Raw genomic sequence first — 22649 nt, 5'->3', positions numbered from 1 at the left:
TCCAACCTTAATGATTCTATAAAATCTACATACTCCATCATCTGGTAAATACTAGTAACACTTTTTCTCTTCCCAAGGAGAGCAAAGATAGAGCTGTGTCATTTCACACATTAAAGAAAACCCAGTCCTTTTTTCCATCATTAACTGAAAGGGTGTATCAGTATCATTCGACAAGATGATGTGATTTCACTTTTTAATATGCCTGCAATAATAGAAACAGTTGAAATATTAGACACCAGTCAATCACTCAAGGTAACTGGGTAGTGCATGAACTAGTTTAACAGGCCACAGTATGTTGAAAAGTCCTGCCATGGGAAACAGATCTGTATTCTACAACCACAGAGCAGATGCTCCTTGTGAGATCACTGTCTTTCCTATAGAAGTTAAAACTGGCAAAATATTAAATCAAATTCACAGTGCTAATCACAATTTGTGCAGAGTTTCACCATAGACCAGTTACAGGCAGCCCACAGCAACAGAACTGGCAGCAGCGTAAACTACCAGTTTTCAAGCTGTGGTCCACAGATTACATCTAAATGATCTGCAAAAGTATAAAAAAGCAAACATGCTGTCAGTAGGCCTAAATTAACCAGACTATTCACACTGACTTGGAAACAGCTGACTGATCACAAATAAGCCAAGGTAATATAAGCTTACTTTGGCTTCCATTAATTTTTTATAAATGCAATTAATAAAGAGATTAATTTAAAAAGCTATTGAAGAGTTGTGAAAATTGGGATAGAAGATATTTTTGTAGAACTATAAATGTGATTGCTCATTATGGCTTTAATTTAATGAGTCAAAGCAACAAAGTACAGAACATCTCTTTAGTCACCACTAAGTAACACAAGTTTTGCTCCTGTGATATCTGCTTCTCAGGCCTATAGGTGAGCCACCTCCTTCTAAATTAATGGACTACTCTAATTCTGTCTCCCACATGCCTCCTTTGTCAGACTTGATTCTTTAAAGATTGTATCGGTTGAATGGATTTTATGTTTGCACCTGAACAGATGAAATGAACTGATACAAAAGGCAGAAAATTATTCAAAGTTAAGCAAAGTGAAAAAACAACATTTAATTAGAAGACATTATTTATAGGCCATTTTTTTCAGAATGTGTGTGGCTATTTTGAGCCCCAAAGCCCTATCTGTAAAATTAAACATCCCATCCTCTCCAATCACAGATGAATGTTTGCCTTTTCCATACGCCCTTTCCTCCCTTTACTAAGCTTCTTCATGTCCCCACAGTTTTCTTTGTTTAAATCCTGTATTTATCTGAATGTATGTAGGACATGGTGTCACAGACATCTTTTGTGGAAAATCCTTTCTTTAAGATTTTTTCCCCCTTCTGAGAAGCTATGGCCTCAGCAACAAAATGTAAACAACGATATCTGCTGCTGTGGAATGCAACAGGTAGATCCATGATTGGTCTCGGGTGGATGTTTAGATTTACTGACCACTCACGGCAAAACTGAGTGTCGCTCTCTGCTAGAACAAAGACCTTTGTTATTCGTTTTCTTTTCTATTCTTAGCTTAGCCTTCTGAGAATTTTTCTATTTCTTGCAGTATAGTTGTAATATATATATATCATAAACTAATAAATCATGCCTTCTGAACATGAAATCACATTTTCGTCTCTCTCTCACCCTGAAAACCCTTGTGACCACTGTGACAGACATGGGATATTCCTTCTTCAGATGACATGACTTTAAATAGCATTATAATATTTTAGAAAGATGCCATATTGCAAATTCCACATGAAATAGTATATATTTTGCATGTGGTAAATTTATTTAAATGTACTGGTGACATCTATGAGATGTCACACTTGATGTTCCTTTTAAATATTCAATACATGAGCTTACCTAAGGCAAATCAAATTCAAAAATTATTCTAAAAGTATTATTTAAACAATTTATACCTTGCAAACAGATATTTTAATTCAGTCATCTAGAGGGCCATTTTAGTAGTTCTCCTTTCCAGGGAAAGGAATAAAGAAATAGTCCAGTGTAAAACTCAGCTGGTCTCTTAAAACTTATCTAAAGGTGATTGGCAAAGGTATTTAACCATGCAAACAGGAGAAAAATGTCGAAAACCACAGACCTAGATGTAAGCTCCTCTCTTGATCAGCACCTTTTCTGGTTTGTGAATGTATCTGCTTCTATATCACTACCTCCACTATTGTCTGAGTAATTCTAACCATACAGTATATACATATATGATCAAAGCTCAAAATTTAAAAAAAATTAAACATTCCAAAATTTTGAATGGTTTCCTCACAACATTGCTTTCCTGTCACTAGTAATTATAAGCTGCGCACCTACAAGACTTCTAGAAAAGTAGTTAACTAGCTTATTTTTTTCTTCCTCCCCTACAGTTAGAGGAATTTATGTTCACTAAGTATTGCTACAAAATGTTGAAAGCACTGTAATGCCCAAATAGAAAGACCATCTCTACTCTGTGAGGAGTGAAATTATTCCTCAATATTTAAACAATGCTAACAAAACTACAAAAATTTTTTTTTTACAAGGAGTGCTACATAATGATTCAGTGTCACTCTGGAAACAATGTGTCCTCTCAGTGAGTGAAAAACATATCCAATTAATTTTTAAAAAGCTGCCAAAATGAACAGTAGGTTTGCACAGTTCACTAGAAGGCCTTTGCAGAATGGGAAATCAAATCTAATTAATTTACATAAGCTGTACAAACAGAGCGGCTAAGATTGTAGTATACTAAAAAAAGCCCCCCCCCCAATAATTTAAATATGAAACCTCAAATATTCTCAAAACAGATGATTCATCAGACTTCTGGGAAACATTAAGAGCCAAGCTTTCAAAAAGTCAGAATAGACTCAACTGAGATGCTTCACATTTCTTCAAGGAGAGCAAGATCTGAAAGATTTTGACATTGAAATGCAATTGCTAAAAAACAGTCAGTTTCAAAAGTCTAGCAAAATTTGGAGAAAATTAAGCAAGTAGAAGTATGTACTTTTACTTCTCCTTTTTTTTAATCCCTGTTTTATTCTGGTTGTGGGAAGAAATGTCTTCATCTGCTGTAGATGAAGCAAAGTTTCTTGTCAGGAAATCAAATGAAGCACATAAAGAAATAACAGGAGCTGATGCTAAAAATAATACAAAATACTAGAAAAAGCTGTGCAGCTGAAACTCCTACAGCCAGTCTAGACCTGATACCAAAATAACACCTACAATCTCCCACATGAAATACATAAGGGAACAGAGAGTACAATGAAACAACCAGAGCAGACAGCACATAGTACAAAATGTCAGCTTTTCCCATTTTAAAAAGAGCATGTAAGGAAAAAAGGCTTATTCAGTGAGCTGCAGTTTCACCTCACTAACCAGTTCCCATCATTAATCCAGAATTACCTTGCTGAGAAGAGACATTTCTTTTATGTAAAGATGACATATTTCTGCTGTGCTGGTGGAAAGGATAGGCTTTGCTTCTTTCAGGAGAGTAGCTCCTGCTGCTGACACTGGAGCCAGATCTGCTGTGCGGAGAATCCCTCCGGCTCCCCGGCGATTCCCTGAAGAAAGGAGAGTCCCTCTTGTGAGGGGATCGATCTCTCCCATAATGAGAAGAATAGAAGCTTCTTCTTCTGAAGCCATCTCTGACGTCCCTGGGAAGACAACAGAAAATTACAAGTAACTAGCTTGCCCTTGCAATGTTTATGGAACAGCACAATGGCAACGGTTCGTGCCTGCTCAATACAAACAGGTTAACTGTAAAACACATCCAAAATCCTCAGTGTTTTTAAGAGTACTAGGCAAGGGATGAAAAGCAAGTAAAAAAAGAAAAAGCTAATTCTTTCATTGAGATGCTTCATTGCTAGAAGCTAATTCCTTTCTATTTCTTGACAATATAGCTAAAACATAGGAAAAATATATTGATGAAATGAGACTCTCACAATTTTGTTCGGGTTCGGTACACTTACCCTGGAAATTAAGCCTTAATTTACCACAGATAAAAATGCTTATGTAAATATTGTTTATATTATTTGGCATTTTTCAGCTATGTTTTTCTCTTATTTTCAAGGGCCTATATTCCCCATTTGATTTCACACACCGTGCTACACAAAATATCGCTGACAGATTCAGCTTATATCCAGCAGAGACAAAAAGAAATCTGCAGAATATCTATTCTCTCAGCTATGAATCCACCCAAGGTCAACTCTTAAATGAAAATATGAGGACATATATCTCCTAAATATGTTTCTCACAACACACAATATTAATTTTAAACTTTAATGTAAAAAGTCTCAAACCCAACTGATTTAAAACCAAACATCAAAACTTTCTACTAAATTTAAATATTGTTACTCCAGACCACAGCACAAATGTGTTGGTTATTTGTAAATCATATTAATGTACATGTATGTGTAAAGGTGAAAAAAAACCCTAGTATCATTTCAAACTTGTCCTAAAGAATCACAGAGCTAAAAGACATACAAGCCAACTGAATCTAGAATTGCCACTTTTGCCTTGGTCAGAAGATGCACTGGTAAGAGCAGCAAGTACTTCTCAGCTTCTCCATCAAAATCTCCAACATTTCAGAGCATTTCTAGTAATTCAGAATCTGTCTTCTCTCCTATTTCACATCAGAGTCCAGGATTTTAAACTGAGGAACGCCTCTCAAAGATCTGGTGGTCTCACTGAGCACAACACAGCTACAGCTAGTTTTGTGTTGGTGGAGAAGAAAAGATGTACAATTCCTACAGCAAGGCACAGGCCCATATTTGTGACAGATGACAAAGGATTTCCATGTGCCAAAGGTGTCTTGGGCTATGGAAGCCTCAGAGACAGCACCACAAAACAAACCCCAGTGACACTGCTGCGTTTTACACAGTGCAGGTTTCCTTTTTGCATGGAAAGCCATCTTCATTATATGTATGAACATTTTATGCAGCCACAGACATGAAGTGTAAGTTCAGGCTTGAGGAATACTAGATTAACCCTGCACTGCGCTACCTTTTCTAGCTAAGTGGGGCGTTATTTACTTATTAAAGAACATATTGATCAAATATTTATCAGGAATGACGTAGGCACAGCCACTTCTTGCATTTCCTTCTTAATCGCTCTCTTTAAATAAAGATATTTTTAAAGCACAAGCTTTCTGGCAGACCAGTACACCACTTTTAAGTGTAAAACACACTTTTATGACCATGTTATTAAACCCCTGTATACAGAGCAGTTTATTATGGTTATGTTTACAGTGCCCCAGCTATTTCACATGTATACTAAATGCTCTAATAGCCACGTAAGAATTTTCAAAATTGTAATTGAAGCACACTTTTAAACAGGAAAATATTTGAAAGCCACATTCTACAATAATATTATGCACCCCAAAATAGAATCTCACTTTCAATTTTTGAATTTTTATTTCATCACTGCATGTCAATTCCTAACTAGACCATATCTCATATAGAACATTCATGCCATTAACTATATTAAGTCCGTTTGGGACAGCATAGCAACAGCATAGCACTTCTGAAGTTTTCCATTAATATAACACACTGAACAGAACAAAGTAAGCATTGTTTTACAGTTATTTTTTTCCTTAAATACTTAAGCTAACATACACCTGCAATTTGGTAACGAAGGCCCCAATTCAGCAAAACAGTTAAGCACATGCTTCAGATTCCAATACATACTCAAAGGGTTTATTGAGCAGGGACAATATTTAATAGAGATGCAAAACAGACTTTAAAATAGAGCTACTGCCCTTAACAACAAATACAGAATTAATCCCTTTTATATAGCATCCCTCAAGTCTTTTTATTTTGTGTTCATGATTCACACTTAATCCTAAAAGCACAATTTTGTTCTCTCAGCAGTGTTGCAACAGGAAGCAGTATCTTTGTTAACACAGATGAAACTTGACCATGAAGTTCTCACTAAAGCTGGCAGTCTTGGAGGAGCTTCCAAAGTGTTATAAGAACAGCCATATTGTGATATACCATTCCCCAAGGGCAGCTGGGGGAAGAGCTCCAGCCTGACAGCTATTTCAGTTCACCATCAGTTCCAGTTTTCTCAAGGACAAAACACAAGTACAGAACAGACAAAGGTATGACTTTCTGCACAGCAGAAAATCAAGGAATACAACACTGAGGAGGTTTTCAGTTGCCCACAGACCAGAAACGAACAGTGCTATAGCTTAAGCTCTATGAAACAAAGATTAACAAACCAGTGTGTCAGGTTTATCTCTTAAGAGTACTCCGAAGTAAAATTAAATCACTTTCCTGGATGTGAAATGCCCAGGAATAGAGAGGTACTTGGGTACATGAAGCACATCACATGCAATAAAGGAAAAGGTTTTACTGTAAGAGGACTCTTAGAACATTCTCACTGAATTTGTGCTACAGGGCAACAGCCTACAATACTTCATGCTCACTATTCTCTGGGACTTCTATATCCCGTTACATTCAACTTTTCAACTAGAACATTAATCTACATTATGGTCCAGCTATAGTGACCATAACTCTCATTTTTAGCACTGAGCTGAACACTGGCAACAAAACAGCATACTGTGTGGAACAGAAACAGGAGGATCTTCCAGTAATTCACAGGTGAGTGCTGCCTATAACCTAGATTAAAAAGTCAGAGATGGTTTTGTGATCCCTTCCATCCGAGAAAATTACTGCTACTGTCAAAGGGATTAAACACTCCATTTACAGGCTCATGCTTAATTACTAACCTTGCCTAGAAATAACTCTCACACTTTTATATCTTCAACTTATAAATAAATTGAAGAAGTTATAAATAGCTTCTGCAACACCAGACTTCAGTGCAAAGAGATAAAACAGTCAAGATCTGAACTGAATCCTTAACTGAAAATACTTTTTCTGCCTCATAACACAGATGCAAGGGGGAGGGAGAGGAAAAGTTAAACTAAAATTCCTTTTGCCTGCCTTTTCAGGACATTGCAAGAACTACCAACATGAATCAGATGATGCAGAAAATATTTAATAAAATATACAACTCCCCCAGCCTCTAAAAGAAGAGGCAAGAACACCTCCACTTTTAGCATCTTCAAAGTAAATGTAGGTGGTGCAAGATTCCAGCCACCCCTCTCCCAGAACTCATTCCATTCCTTTCTAAAGTACACAGTTGTGCAACAAACCAACAACTTACTCAGGCTCTGCTTTGGAGATTTGCTATAATCTCTTGTTATTGCCCAAAGATCCTTATGCAGATTTATCCTAAGCTAAAACAATACAGTGAATTACATCATCATAGATAGAAGGAATTGCACCTGGTTTCAATGGCTTTCATTTGAACATTTGAAATGGCAATAAGATTCCTTACTGACAACTGGCTTTCAACATTTTATGACTAAGCAAGTAAACAGAGCACTTGTGATACCTGCATTTTGCTCCAAATGAAATTAACATAATTAGGACCTGCCAGTGTAATCTTATGAACAGCTTTCTGCATGAAGGCAAAAGGAAACAGACATTATGAAACACTGTTTCAAGCAGAAAAGGATACCCAGAAATACGAAATGTACGAAAAAAAATTTGAAAATATATAAATGTTTCATGATTTTTATGCTGCATGCAATACTTCTGAAGTCATCATAAGCAAACAGCAAATCTTTGTCTACCTCAGTTGGTATGAAAGCTACTCAACTCCTCTCTCCCTGTCACCACCTCAGGATCTCATGACAGGTCAGAATAAAAAATAAGACAATCTGAATATTATAGCAACATTAGAGAGAAGTGCTTCTTTGTCCTTTAGTTGAATAGTAAAGCTATGCACTTCAATGGCACTGGAAATCTCACTACATTGCTCTTTCCTAGTGCCCTCCTCCTTTTTACTGCCATTGATAATGTACATTAGACTTGCTGCAACATCAGCCTACATAATAAAAGTATATTTAAACTAAAACCTTCTATTATCTGACAGGGAGAAATGATGGTCAATCACAGATAAGGACAGAGAAACAGAGCTCAGAACACAGATTTAAATACCAAAGAATTAAGAGCAAACGGCTTTAGGCAACTCAAGAATAAAAACAAATTGTGCTATTTAGGCAAATTACGATCAAATTAGACAAAGTAACTGCATTCAAATGCATGTGACCTTGGTTTTTCTTTTTTTTAAAAACAAGGGCTTAATAAGACCCCCCCCAATTTCTCTAAAATAGAAAACAAAACATAGGTCTCGCATTCCAGAGGGAGTATTTGCTTAAAGTGATGGACCAAATTACAATGTCTAGAAACAGCTACAACATTTACAACTGCCCTGTGAGTAGCCTATCACCCCAGAAGAGTAAAGAAATTCAGACAACTAGCTCAGGGCCCTAGCTCATAAACCTCTCCCATTTTATGACTCTATGCAGTAGCAACTAAACAAATTCCTAAGCAAACTTAATCCAAAATGGAAACAACTGAAATCTTCTATCTCAATATAAGCTTAAAAACTGGAAAATTGCTAGGAAGTATAATATGGTACTTTCCATACTTTTTTTTTCCTAATGCCCTAACAGATCAGAGAAACTGGACAATGTTTTACCTTCTAGACAAAGTTCTAATGGACAAAGACTCCTAAGTAGATACTTGCACTTTTACTGTTGTCCTGCCTCAGGCAGAAACCAGCACAAAGAAAAGAGTTTTAAAACACTTCCCTGAGGTACCAAAGCACATTGGTATACCTCAAAAGTGTCTTATCTTTGAGGGCTTTGAATTTACCTCACACTTAGTATGTGCCAAACAATTTAATGTAGACAAGCATTTGTCTTACATACACACTAAGCCCCAGAGAGAAATATTTTTGCACTTTATTTTAGGGACATAAGTGAATTTTATGTTCAGCAAGCTATTACTTTTTCCCCAAAAGCGATCTTTAAAATCCTTCCATAGAAGAGCCCAGAAACCATGAAATAGCTGCTGGAAGAGCACTTAAGCTTTTCATCAGTGTGCTGAGGAATGCCATTAGTTCACTGGCAAAAGAACACAACAAGTAGTTGTGTTCTTCAAGGATATGCTGATTTGATCAACTCTTGGGGCTGAGTTTCTAACACTATCAATAAAAAGGAAGAGTAAGTTGTGGAACAGGTTTGTAAGCAGTAACACCTTATGTCAGTGATACTGATAGACAATACCCTTACTATATTTACTTTTTCCTACTTCCAAATCCCTTGATGTGATCTATAAATTAAATAAATATTAAATTTTTCTCTAATTGGGAAAAATGCTTCACAGATTTCTATGTTTTTATTCTTAAACACAGTGAGATTTGAAGCAATTAGGTCAAATAGGTTTCACTTGTTTATATGCCTCAACGTGTTGTTTGTAATAGTGGTATGGATTTCTGCACAGCAAATTTCAGTAAAGTTAGCACACTACTGCCTCTGCTTCTAGATTTCTCAATATAAATGACATTATACATACATGAAGAAAAAACCCATTGCACATAATGGAGTTTTTCTTCATGTGATCTCATTTCTTCCTGTCAGGTATAGTTTGTTCAAAATCAGAAAGTTAAGAGAGACATTTCCTCTTATAAATTATTCAACCATATGGCTTTATCTTTTTTATTTTCCAGTTTGCTTTTTCCCTTCACTTTTATTACAATTTACAGTCTCCATAATAGGCCATTTCCTACATATTATAAATATCACTTGTTTGAACATATTTAACATATAGGCAAGCTATGCTGCTTAGGTAAATTCTTTAATAGAAATCCTTTTGCAACTCTTGTATGCCTTCAGTTATTTCAGCGATTTAATATCAGATAACTTTGGAGCTCTATGACAGCTCTACTGATTGAAACTGGGGCTGCTGCAATCCCAAACTCTGCAACCTTCCTTGGATCCCTATTTCCATTCTGTGCCTAAGCTGACATAGATATTTTCTCTCAGACAACAAAACTGGCAGACAAATATTTAATTCATTGTGGTGGGCTAGCACACAGAACCAGCTATGTGAAATGTACAAACACCTGAAACAGAACCAGGGAGACAGGAAGAACCACATAGATAGTTAAAACTGCTGTGGAAATATACTTTTACTGTAGGAAAATCAGTCTCTTTATTGCATTTGTGACTTTTCATTACTTACAATAAATAAAACAGGTTCCTTGACAGAATTCTAGAGCAGCTGAAGTTAGACTCAATAAGCCTCAAAGAAGTAATACTCCTTTTTTTTTTTCCTAAAAATAAGAGACATACATATCTAGCAACACTGGCTGTGAGTAATGAATGTAAATTCATTGATAAGTTCTAAAACAGAATGCTGTCTAACAGACACAAGTTTTAGTAAGTATTAATAAATTAATAGTAGCTGAAAAAAGATTTTAAAGAAGGTAATTGCTTCACACTTCAGTCTCCTCTGTAATCTTTCACCTTACTTAGATAATCCTTGAACAAAATGCTCAAAAACTGCCTCTAACAAGATAACAACTGTAGAATGCATACTGAGTCGAGTAACATGAATTAGTTTGCCCATCTACTTTACACTGATGAGATCCCACTTGGTACACTGCACCCAGTTCCAAAGTCCTGGAAAGACATGGATGGACAGCTGGACCAGGTACAAAGGACAGCAACAAAAATTATCAAGTGGGATGGAGCATATCTGTGACGAAAGGTGTGAGAGTTGGTGATGTTCAGCCTGGAGAAAAAAGGCTCCACCACAAAATGTTTATGATGAGAATGTTGAAGCACTGGAACAGGTTGCCCAGAGAGCAAATAACCCATCACTGGAAAAACAGTCAGGGTCAGGCTGGTTGGGGCTCTGAGCAACCTGCCCTACTTGAAGATGTCCTGCTTCCTGCAGGGGGTTGGCTAGATGACCTTGAAGGTACCTTCCAACTCAAACCATTCTATTATTCTGCAAGTCAATACATTAAAACATTTCTTCCATTTTACTTCCAAAGTTCATAATCATGCTTTCAAGCATAATTTTCAAAAATAATTAGGCATAGTTTTCAAAAATAATTAGGCATACTAGGCTAGATAAGTTATGACTTAATTCAACACATGCAACTATTAAAAGTCAGACCTCAGAAGAAAAAGACATTCCCTCAACTGGCTGACCCAACCCTGCGGCGTGTAATGACATCAATATTCAGTTTCACTTGGTCAAAAGCATTTATTGTCAGCTCATAGACAAGTTCTACACAACTTCATTTACAAAGGAAAGAACTTCTAAGCTTATGCAAATGTATATCATGAACTCATGTCAGGACTAACAGTGACAATAATTTGTTACCACACAAAAATAGTATCATCTTTTACAAATAATACCAACAGCATGAGATCATGGATTGCTTTATTAATGAACTTTTCCTCAGATGTAGATCGTAACACCCTACACAGAAGGAAATGACACATCAAAAATTTTCTCTTTGAAACAAAATGCTTAACAAAAGATGCCTAAACTATCAAGAACATTAAACTTTTTCCTCTCCTGTATCCTAATATTCCCACCCTCTCTCAATGGGAATTGAATCTAAAATGTTTAGTATATTCAAAACATAACAAACAAGTCCTTGGAATCTAACAGATGATCAAGAATTTACCTTCCTAAGGGAAATTATGTCAAAGTCCTCTGTGACAATACACCTCAACATGAGAAAGCCATGACTACATTCATCAGTCCAATTCACTGGCTCTGAGATGATTTAGTTTGATGCCATCTTAACAGAAGCTGTCTGCACTCGAAGGGAGACTCCCTTCTCTTTCCCTTCCCCACTGTCTCAGAAGCTAGCTGTTTTTCAATGAAGTAGTTAGGAAACTTTTCCAGAATAATCAAGTGCTACCCATGGGAGTTTGCCTCATTATTTCCCAATGCAGCATTAACCTGTTAGTTTTGATACCATCTATAGTGCTAGCTGTAAGACTGGACCAGGTGAGATGGCTTTTCAAAGATTTTCTTTAGGAAATGTGTTAATCAAGACCTTACAGTGGAAAGGTACATAATCTTATCTTTAGGCACGTTATCCTATCATACATTGTAAACAGATGAGCTCCTTACAGTTTATTAGCATTATGTAAACAACGTTTATTAGAAGGAAATCATAATTTTCCCAAGGTGGGACTAAGTTTTAAACAATTAATCAACGCTAACACAAAATTTAACTGAGTTTGCAGACTACTGAATTTTTTCTTAGAGGTGTATCATAACATATCACCACCTCTAGTAAACAGGTGTCTCACACAATAGCCCCTGTTGAAAAAATATAATGATGACATCAATTTCACATGACAATTTAAAACCTTAGAAAAACGACAGTGGCAAACAGTTGTACACAGAAAAGGCCACAAACCCTTAAAGTGTAACACAGCTTTGGATCAAACACAAGTCTAATAAACATGATAGCAGTGGAGAATTGACATGATGAGAACTTCTGGAGTTTTTTTACCAAATTTGGTGCATTTGCTGCAATTTTGTCAAATAAATACTTACAAGTCAATTTACTACCTGGCCATTCCTTATTCAACAACAATTTTTAAGAATATTATATTTTAATAATTTATAACAAATTATTTTGCCAGCAAAAGCAACATTCACCTTCCAATTTAGTCACACAATTAGCCAACACATATAAAAACATCCCAGTTGAAAATAAGAGCAGTTTCTATCTCCTCCCCATATTTTTACATTATAGGATGGGGGCAAAAAAATTTCTACAGTTGAAACCCTGCCTATTAATCTCTCCTTTCCCCCCATTCTCAAGTGACAAACATTTCAGAAGTGGAATGACAGTAGTCTTGCTTTGAATGAGGTTTCCAGAATAATTCTAGACATATGTACACAGGGCCCATATGAGCAGAGCAGAAACTCAGTTTGACATAAAATTCCTAGTAAGAAAACAGGCAGTGTTCACACAGCCTCCGAGTTCCAAGTTAAACAGAAGAAAGATTCAGCATAACAATAAAACCAAACTTGTCCAAACTGAAACTTTTTAAATTTCAGTTGACCTGCGCCAGTGAACATTTCTGAACTGCTCTTGATTATACTCAGTCTTCAGTACAAGGCATTTTTTAAAATGCTATCTGGTATCTGCACAAGAAGATTTGAGCTCTTAAAATCCATTCAAAATAAAAACTTACAGTCCTACAGAACCCACACTGCAAGCATAAAATCAGATATATTTAACTCTGACTGAATAATGACAGTCAAATTATAGAACATAAATCTCAGTTTGCAAACAAATTGGTTGTCCCAAGCACAAAAGAGCTACAGCCAGCAGAGCAGAAACCAGCTCTTAAAGAAAATGTAGCAACTACTGAATCAGTAAGACTGCTGCATAAAACATGAACTGAATATGAAGTCATTAAATATTTAGTGTAAACCAGAATCAACTTTCAAGTTGTATATTACCTATTATCTTGTTCCAAATGGTTCTAATTTTCCCCCTCCACCCTCCAAAATATCATAAGCCAAGATAAACTAATTTAGCTAGCAGCTTAACACAATGGGTTTTCTGAGCAAAAGATTTCAACAGACAAGTTCTTGCCTGGAGTTGCAGACAGGTATAACGAATCTACTACAATGAGCTATTATAAGGAAACTCTAATTTTGTATATGAATAAACAAGCTACTCTACTCAGCCATGTGAATATCTGAAAGGTTTAATGTTCTGGCAGAGATATTTATTTATTAAAAGAAAAAGGTATGTGCTAATGAGTATGATTACAACTCTGCTTATCAATCTCTGTCAAAAGCAAGACCATTTTCTTTGGGTGACTGCCATATTTATGTCCCTCCACACATGTTTTTTAATAAAGAATGAGGTTCTTGTACGGTGCCCCTTAAGAGCTGTCAAACATTACAACGAAACAGCAGACTTATGTACATTTATAGCACCATCTCATAAATCCCTTTGGCTAAGTTTATCTTCTATAACCAAGATACAGATCAGTTTACATTACAAGAAAGTTTAAATCCAAAGCCTAAAGGCCTCCCCCAATACAGTATAATATTTTAAAGCAGTATATTATTTAAACATGTTCACTATTTCATTAATTTAAGAAAACACAGAGGGAGGAGAAAAAAACCCCAAGAAATAACTGCCCCCTCTAACTCAAAGGTGACTGCATAGTGATAATATAATGATAACTGGCTATAAGCCTATGACACATCTGGACTCTCAAAATTAAATGCTGCTTTACTCAGAGAAGAGTCAGTGACCCTTAACTTCCATCTGGAGACTCTCTCATCAAAGGTCTTCATTTAAAATAACCATTCTTACCAAAGTACAATTTTCTCCTCAATGTACGATCTTCAGACCACAACTCTGCAACCTCCCGTCACCACTTTGTGCACTGACAAGGGGTTAATCACTCGACGCAAGGGTAGTTCAAGCAGAGATCAAAAAGCCAAGATTGCAGAGCTTCTACCCCCCACTTTGCAACCAATTTACTCCATAGCCTGCAGTAAACCCATTCTCACTGTGAAGGTGCATGCATCTAGAAAACCCAAGATATATTATACCTTATCCCCCTAAAGTGGTAATTGCAAGTTTAATGTTCAGAAAACCACTTTTTTTTTTTTCAAATAAAATACAATAAGCCATTGATTTAGAACACTTCCAAAACAAAACATAAAACTGACTGATGAATCTCAACTGTTCACAGACCACAAACTGTTTACAATTAAGTTTCTATATTTTGCTAGACAGTTTTCTCTCATTTGTAGCACCAAAATTACTTCAGTATTTACATCTATTACAAAGTATTTCCTAAGCACTCCAGGAAATAAGCAGATCTGTTTTTGATGGACAAACGCACTAGAATTAAAGACTAGACTACTAAAATGCTTCCTAATTTCACTTAGAACATGGGAGAAAAATCTAACCTGAAATAAACAAAACAACACACATAGTAGCAACACGTTTCCTCCATTAGCAAAGGAAAAATTATTCACATTTACAGCTGAAGAGGGGATATTAAAATGCCCTATGTAAGCCGCTTCTCAGGAGTCTATTTTTTTACTTACTTCACAAATAAGGCAACCCTTATTTTACAAAAATCTGGGCCTTAGATAATTCTAAGGATCAAATTTAATGCATGTGTAGCTGGGATTTACAAGTGCGTCATTTTGTAATTTCTCTTTGAAGATGAGTCTTACCCATCTTAACTTGCCAAGTTTCATATATTTCACATATTGTAAACTCAGTTTGGTTGGTAAAAAAAAAAATGATGTAATGCTCTGTGCACTCAAAAGGATTAAAATTTGGCATGACTAAAGTGAACAGCAGCTAACAATCTTCCAAAGCATTTCACACTGAAAAGTTCATCTGACCTTATAAAAATGAACTTGTATGCAAAATCCATTGCCATAAGGCCCATAGGGAAGTACTGCAAAATAGAATCCTTCAACATATAACAGCACGGTTCCCTACAACTTTTAAAAAAATCTGACATGCATGAGTGCTTTGCATAAATTAGCCCAATATATCACTGAAGACAAGCACTAACACAGCTCCAGAAATTATCAACATCAGTAGAAGATAAATGTACAAAGAAGTCACATCTTAATTGATCTCTACTCGTTTGAATTGCTAAGTCTCACAATTCTCACAGCATCAGCAACCAAAACATTAATGTGTGCAGAATGTTTCCTCCAAACTATGATGTACAATTCTTTGTATGTGCCAACCACACTTGAACCAAAAGGCACTTGAAATCAAGCTAAAACAAAATTCACATCAGTTTCAGGAGTTCAGAATTCCTTAGGTGATAACAGGAGAGAAAGAGCTGAGAACTCAGTTTGAAATCTATGCCCCGCACACCCTCTGAATTCCTTTATTTTTCACATATAAAATGTGTATCTTCACCATAAAAAAGTCATGGTCAGGATGACAGCTGTTCACTAAACATAGCATAAAACAGGGCTAACAACCCTCAGAAAGCATGTGGAAGGAATAGTAATGCTCCACTCAGTGCTAGACATGATAATGTCTACCATGTGAATGACAGCTGCTTGGAAACTGGAGCATAACCCTGTAAGGAGGAAGGCAAGAAAAACAAAGACAGTAGACCAAGTGCTAGAACCTCTGCAATCCTGTTGTCACTCATGGAGAATTGCTGCTGGTCATTAGACACATCACAGCTGAAGTCACAGCTCTACAAATGCTAAGTAAGCAAGCATGTCCTACTTTTAAGAAAAAGACAAGAAGCTTACAAAAACCCCAACAAAATACCACTGAGGAAACAATAGGAAAAAAATAGAAAAAAAATCCCTAACTGCTGGTTTCTTCAAAAGCAAAGAGAATTACAGAATAATAGAACATAAGGAGTTGGAAGGGACCCACAAGGATCACTAAAGACCAATTCCTGGTCCTGTACAAGACATCCCCAAGAGCCACACTATGGTGCCTGAGAGCGCTGTCCAACACTTGCACTCTGTCAGGCTGGTGCTGTGACCACTTCCCTGGGGTTCCAGGGCACAAGCACCTTCTGGGTGAGAAACCTTTTCCTGATATCCAACACAAACCTACCCTGACTCAGCTTCAGGCCATTCCCTCAAGTGCTGTCCCTCATCACCACAGAGCAGAGATCAGTGCCTGCCCCTCTTCTCACGAGGAAGCTGTACCTGCAGTGAGGTCTCCCTCTGAGTCTCCTCTTCCCCAGGCTGAACAGACCAAGTGACCTCAGCTGCCCCACATAATGCTTCTCCTCAAAGCCCTTCATGATCTTTGTTACCCTCCTTTGGACACTTTCTAATAGATCAATATTTTTCTCACATTGTGGTGCTCAAAACTGCACACAGGACTCACTTAAGGACATTTGATATTGCAGATAAGCAGCATTTTACTTCAGGAGAATCCCAATTAATGTTTTTCAGTTCTCTAAATCAAGACTGGGGGAAGAAAAATACAAAGGGTAAGAGATGAGAAGGTACCTTTTGACAGGTATGTTTTCAAAAACCAAAACAGGAACATGTGAATGATGAATACTCAAAGGGAAATGCTATCATATTAACAACTACTTCTTCCAGCTGATTGCAATTTTGAAAAAAAGAAAGCTATTACTTCAGTCAATAAATGAGCTATTATTTTTAAGAATTTAAAGTCACTGTATTAACTATGAAAACCCATTAAATACAAGACTTCTGACTGTGTAGCTTCTAACTATGCTTTAGCCATGCTCCATGCAATTTTTTTTTAAAATCCTTCTGGTTAAAATCATCTTAAACCTCCTCCTATCTCCTCAAAAAAAGAAAGAATTATGTGTACTCCAAAGAACTTAACTAAAATAACTTTAAGCATATCCAAAGAGAAGGCATTTTTGCACAAAATAACTTTTTTAATACCATATTTTGTGGAGCAAATGTCTTTGAAATAGAAAGTAATTAGCACTTTCACCACAGGAGACAACATACACCATGAAATGTACTTTGATTTCCTCCTTGAGATCCACTACATTGCTCAATGGTGGTTAATATGCAAAGAATCGTAATTAAGTTTATTACAAACATGGAACACTACAAATGTTTTGCAGTCTGATCACAAGACTTCACTTTCAAGATTATTTGCTATATTTATATAATGAATCAGTAGGATTTCATTCAACTCCAAATATATTCAAACCATGGATCTTTATGGAGTTCTTACATAGCATTATTGCAGTTGCGTAACAGCTCTATAATCTGAAGTATATAATACATATTCAGATGGGACTACCATATGCCACAAAACACACTTATAAAGCCTTCAACAAAATGAGCTGACATTTTAACCTCACTTTTTTTAACCGTATTTTGAAAGGAAGAAATCAGGATGCATTTAAGACAAACTTTTTGACCACTGGGTGCCACTCTTGTTCTGTGTACAATAAATTGCCTGACACTAACTCAGTCTTCTCAGCCTTTCTGGTGTTTTTCCTCAGCTTTAAACAATCCTGATTCTTCTAACTTGAGAGGAAAAGATGGAAAAACTTTTACACAAATTTTTATTAAGCACTCCTGTTCAAAACCTTTTATTATTGCTTCTAGCCCCAAGAACGCAATTCTGAAAGAAGTCTATTGCACCAAGACCCTTGTGATATATGAGGGATTTCCTTTATGGTGAGATTATAGAATAATCCATCCATGCTATGTCTAAATCATCCTATTCAAAGGAATAGATATCTACTGCAACTGTGTGTCCCTGTATGGATATTGCTATTAACAGTATTCTACTGAGTTTACAACACCACAAATCTAAGGCTTGCCCTGTCTGAACTTTTTCTGACCTGCTTGCAGTCTTTTTTTTTTAACTTGCTGCTGGTTTAACAGCAATTTTTCCAACTGGTCAGGTATCTCTGGCTAATTTGGTTTATTTCTGTTTATCTTTGTATGGTATACCCATAGTTTTAAATATATGTTGTAATAAGGAGTTATTCTATGATATTATGACTAACACCATGATGCAATATCCACAAATACAAGCTGGTATAATAGACGTCTCAAGAAGTGGAAATGCAGGATGTGGCATATAAAAGCACAGCCATCAATGACATTCTTAGATCAGACTGCTAATATTTCACCTATACTAACAATCAATTCTTGTCCTAGTATTTAAGGTGACTTTCATCCTTGTCGATAAATGTTGAGTGTAACACTATCCTGTGCACTTTATTTTGCTAATTCAAAAAAAAACCATATCAAACATCACTGCAGGCATATATACATTACAGCCCTATGATTTACTACTAGTCCTTAGATTCCATAAAGGGGAACCTGAGGTACAGACTAAGGACGGTTCATAGAAATTAACATTACATATGATGGAAATATATATTCATCAGTTCAGCTGAGAAAACAGGGAGCTCAGAAGAAAGCTGTGGTGAACTTCATAATCCTATTATCTATCCTACCAACCTTTAAAATGGCACAGGCATCATTATACTGTAGCCTCAATGTACTGCAGCTGCAGAATCAAATAATAGAACAAAGAATTCTCTGAAATCATGTAAGAAGTGTGACTCATCAGAGATGCATTAAATTACTTACACTTACAGGTTACCATCCTAATGATGTTATCATGATGCCTCCTATTCTTATTAAACTATAGACTTTCCTGTCATATAATTTCTTCAATTTCTATTTCAAACAATAAAACTAAAACCCATTTTTCCACTATTGTCTTTTACTTCAACAGATGTCCTTTCCCTGTTATTTCACTGGTCTGCTCTATCAGTTGTTTTGGTGACCAAGTAAAATGCCCTAAATATTTGCAGCCTGTGGATGGCACTACTAGAATCAAAAAATACCTGTATTCAGGTCTTGAAGAGTGATCATCCCTTGACCATCTGTATCCTGATTCATCCTGCAAAACATACAGGCAAAACAACTGCATGACATGTATCTCATATGTCAAGTACAATTAATTGCCAAATGGTACTTAATTATTGCAAAACCAAAGCATTTAATGAATTTAAAAAAATATTACTCCTTGCAATAAATATCTTCTCAATTTATTCACTGTATCCATTTACTTTTTATTTTTTCCTGTGTCAATATTGAAGAGAGCAACTTTGCAATGCTATAAAAAACACAAACTACAGAAGTTTCCAAAGCATATATACATGCTCTGTCTTCAAGAAGTCTTTCATCTTCGAACTATAAATTACCATCAACACCCTGAAATTACAGAATTTCAAACGGCTGGGTTGCAGGGGGCAACAATAATGACCTTTCCAGCATTTTAATTACCTACTACTCAAGCCTTAATGGGAAAATAAACATGAGAGAAGAATCACCTTACGTACACCTCGGTGTGGAGGGCCACTCCTTCGGTCGTGGGCGAAACTGCGGCCCGCGTTGTAGTCTCTGTAGTCAGCGTGACCGTAATCGTCGTAGCGACTGTAACTCCCGTCCCCAGGTCTCTCCAGCAGGCCTGGCTTCTTGGGCACAATGTTTACTATTCTGTGGTAATCACCCTAAACCACAAAACAAACAAAATCACATTGCTTTTAACAGCTGAAAATCCGTAACGCACAAACAAATGTAGAACTAAGTTATTTCTAAATATGGGACTTAAAAGAGGAAATTGCACAGGGAAACAGCAAACATTAAAAATCATGCCAGTCTGACAGTGGAATAACTGATTAAATCTAACTGGACACTACTCCTATTCAATCCTTAGGCATTACAAGTTTAATTATAGAGAGAAATTTTTAAAGATGGTTTAATTGTCTTTGAAAGTTTATAAGCAGTAGCATTAGCTACTTTCTGAGCATTGGTTAGCTACATGTATCCCTCAGATTTCTCCATTATTTTTAGAATGCAACAAAGAAAGTTGCATCTGTAATGTCTACAAAAAAATAACAGTCATTTGAAAATACTAACAATTTTCCTTATGTCCATAACATCCTCCATACTGCAGAGACTGTATTTAAGAAAGATCTTGCTTCATAACCTGAATAGATAAACACACACTGAATACAATGCAGTAGGTCATCTGAAGATTCAAGTGACAGAATTTTAACACTCTTGGTTTTTGTTTTAGTGCAAATTTCAAGCAGATTTTTGTTAGAACACAAATTTATTTCCTTCAAATAGCATGTCATATACCATTTGTCAACTAAAGAAATTCTTTGTTTATTAAGTACAAATTGCACAGCTGCAAAAGATACAAATTTAATCTTACTAGAACTAAGTTTTATATAATTCAACTGCAAATAAAAAGCGAATGAAAACATGAATGCAAGATTTTGTATTTTAAATCTTCTTCCTTTAGCAAAAAGTTTTTTTAACGGGCCTTAAACAACAGCTACTAATGCAGACACTTGAGTTAGCACGTGCAATTTGGATTTGGCAGGGGTGGGGGGGAAGACACTCAAGCTATTTTTTTTAACAGTAAGAAGTCAGAATCTAATCATTTCGGATAGTTTTTGCAGAAAAATACATTGTATTCACAAACTGCTAAATATTGTCATGCAGAAAAAAAAAGTTCTGATTTCAGAGAGCACCCAACAAACACAACAAACAGACTAGAGGGCAGTTTAAAGCCAGCCATACGGGTGCAAAGTGGAGACTATATACACAGACATAATGTTTGATCTGCTCTTACCTCATCGAACATCCTCCACATGTAATTATTTTTTTTAGTTTGGTGTCTTACAAAGATCTGCTGTGCAGCTTAAATAAAACTGCTCCATGCTTTAAGCTCACCCAGAAGACCTCACTACACAACTATCCTGGCACATAGAAGAACAGCTACATGAAAACCCCATGAATATCCTACTCGCACAATTATGTCAAGTGCTTGCAATTTCCCGTTCTTTAACAGTAACTGTGTTTCTACTACAATCTATATTTGATACACAATTAGAACTCAGTTTAGATGAGGACACATCTCTCAATTTCTTCAAAAAAAAAGATACGTCATTCTGTATCATTGGCACATCTTATTTCCAACATACTAACCTAGCAGCAAACACTAAGCATATTAACAGATTGAACAAATTAATTCCATTTCACTTGCCTAATCAAAATTAAGTCACACTTCTACATGTGGACACAAATACAATAGCACGGGCTTACAAGGACACAAAGTACCTTCCAACTATCTTGAATCTGCAGAGCTGTATGAGAAGGAACTCCATATCCATCTTTCAGTATGGCAGAGAGACACATATCTTGGTTAGCCCAGCTACTGGGGGTGTTGTTTTGGTACAGATGGGTAATATTCATTGTGATGAGTGTACTCTGCTACTGCCTTCAAGCCCAGTCCCAAACATATGTAATATAAAGCTAGCATTGAACTACCTAGTAAACACTTGCATCAAAATGCAAATCTTTTAGACTATAAATTTTCATAATGCCTGACCACACATTGCTCCCTGGACAGCCTGAAAGATTACGGGAATTTAGAAATGACAGTGACGCAATGGTTAAATTTGCCATGCATTGTCAAACTGAAAAAACATGTGTGAAAATACATTCTGCCTTTCCTCTTGTCCTATTCTTGATAAGCATTTTGGAGAAAGAGGTAGCTAAACACCCTGTGGAAATCAACGTGATTTCCAGCTTGCTGAAAATGAAAAACGCTACTGTTGCCTGTCACAGTAACAAAAATGTCACAGAACAGACAACCACTAATACACCACCAAATAGAGAAGCCTGTATAATTAGTTACACAGAGTAACCAAAAGTCTCCAAAGAGACAAGCTGAAAACAAAACAGAGGGAACCCAGAAGATGCACTAAATCAGCTATGGTATTATTTCAACATTTGCCATTAGTAAAAGGGAAGTCAGATAAGAGGAACTGGCACCTGAAATTTAATTTTGTCAAAAGCACACTACAAAGGATGCAAATAGAAATATCAGAAAGTATTCTTAAAATTCTATTTACGGTGTAATACCTCCAAAGACAAAGCTACAACCTGTTTTATTTATTTATTGGAGACTTCAGACAAGGGAGGGGGAAAAAATGGCCCAACTCTGTGGAACAGAGAATTCCTAAAAGCATTCTGAACTTATTCTATAGCACAGCTTCTGCATTTGCTTTTACAAGCATACCATACATACGTACATAACACACCACAAAAGACTGTATCTACAAAGCAGATTTCTGTTGCCACTGTTCTTGTAAACAGGACTCCAAAGCACAACTTTAGCAAAGATGTACTTTCAACACTTGTTAAAAACATCTTCTATACTTTAAACATTATAAAGAAACTTTGTTGGTGACAAG

General features: G+C 36.2%; 1 protein-coding gene across 1 annotated transcript in view; it reads right to left on the bottom strand.

The window, feature by feature from the left end:
- Window positions 1-22649, bottom strand: part of PPHLN1 (periphilin 1) — a 63514-nt gene that overhangs the window by 34797 nt on the left and 6068 nt on the right. The window contains exons 5-7 of the mRNA XM_059472741.1: window positions 19710-19889; window positions 19221-19276; window positions 3386-3636 (exon numbers count right to left, since the gene is read on the bottom strand). Of these exons, the coding sequence (XP_059328724.1) occupies window positions 3386-3636; window positions 19221-19276; window positions 19710-19889 (487 nt within the window). The remainder of the gene's footprint in view (window positions 1-3385; window positions 3637-19220; window positions 19277-19709; window positions 19890-22649) is intronic.

This window comes from Ammospiza nelsoni, chromosome 5, assembly GCF_027579445.1.
Source record: "Ammospiza nelsoni isolate bAmmNel1 chromosome 5, bAmmNel1.pri, whole genome shotgun sequence".
Taxonomy (NCBI): domain Eukaryota; kingdom Metazoa; phylum Chordata; class Aves; order Passeriformes; family Passerellidae; genus Ammospiza; species Ammospiza nelsoni.
This window is presented reverse-complemented; position numbering and strand designations above follow the sequence as displayed.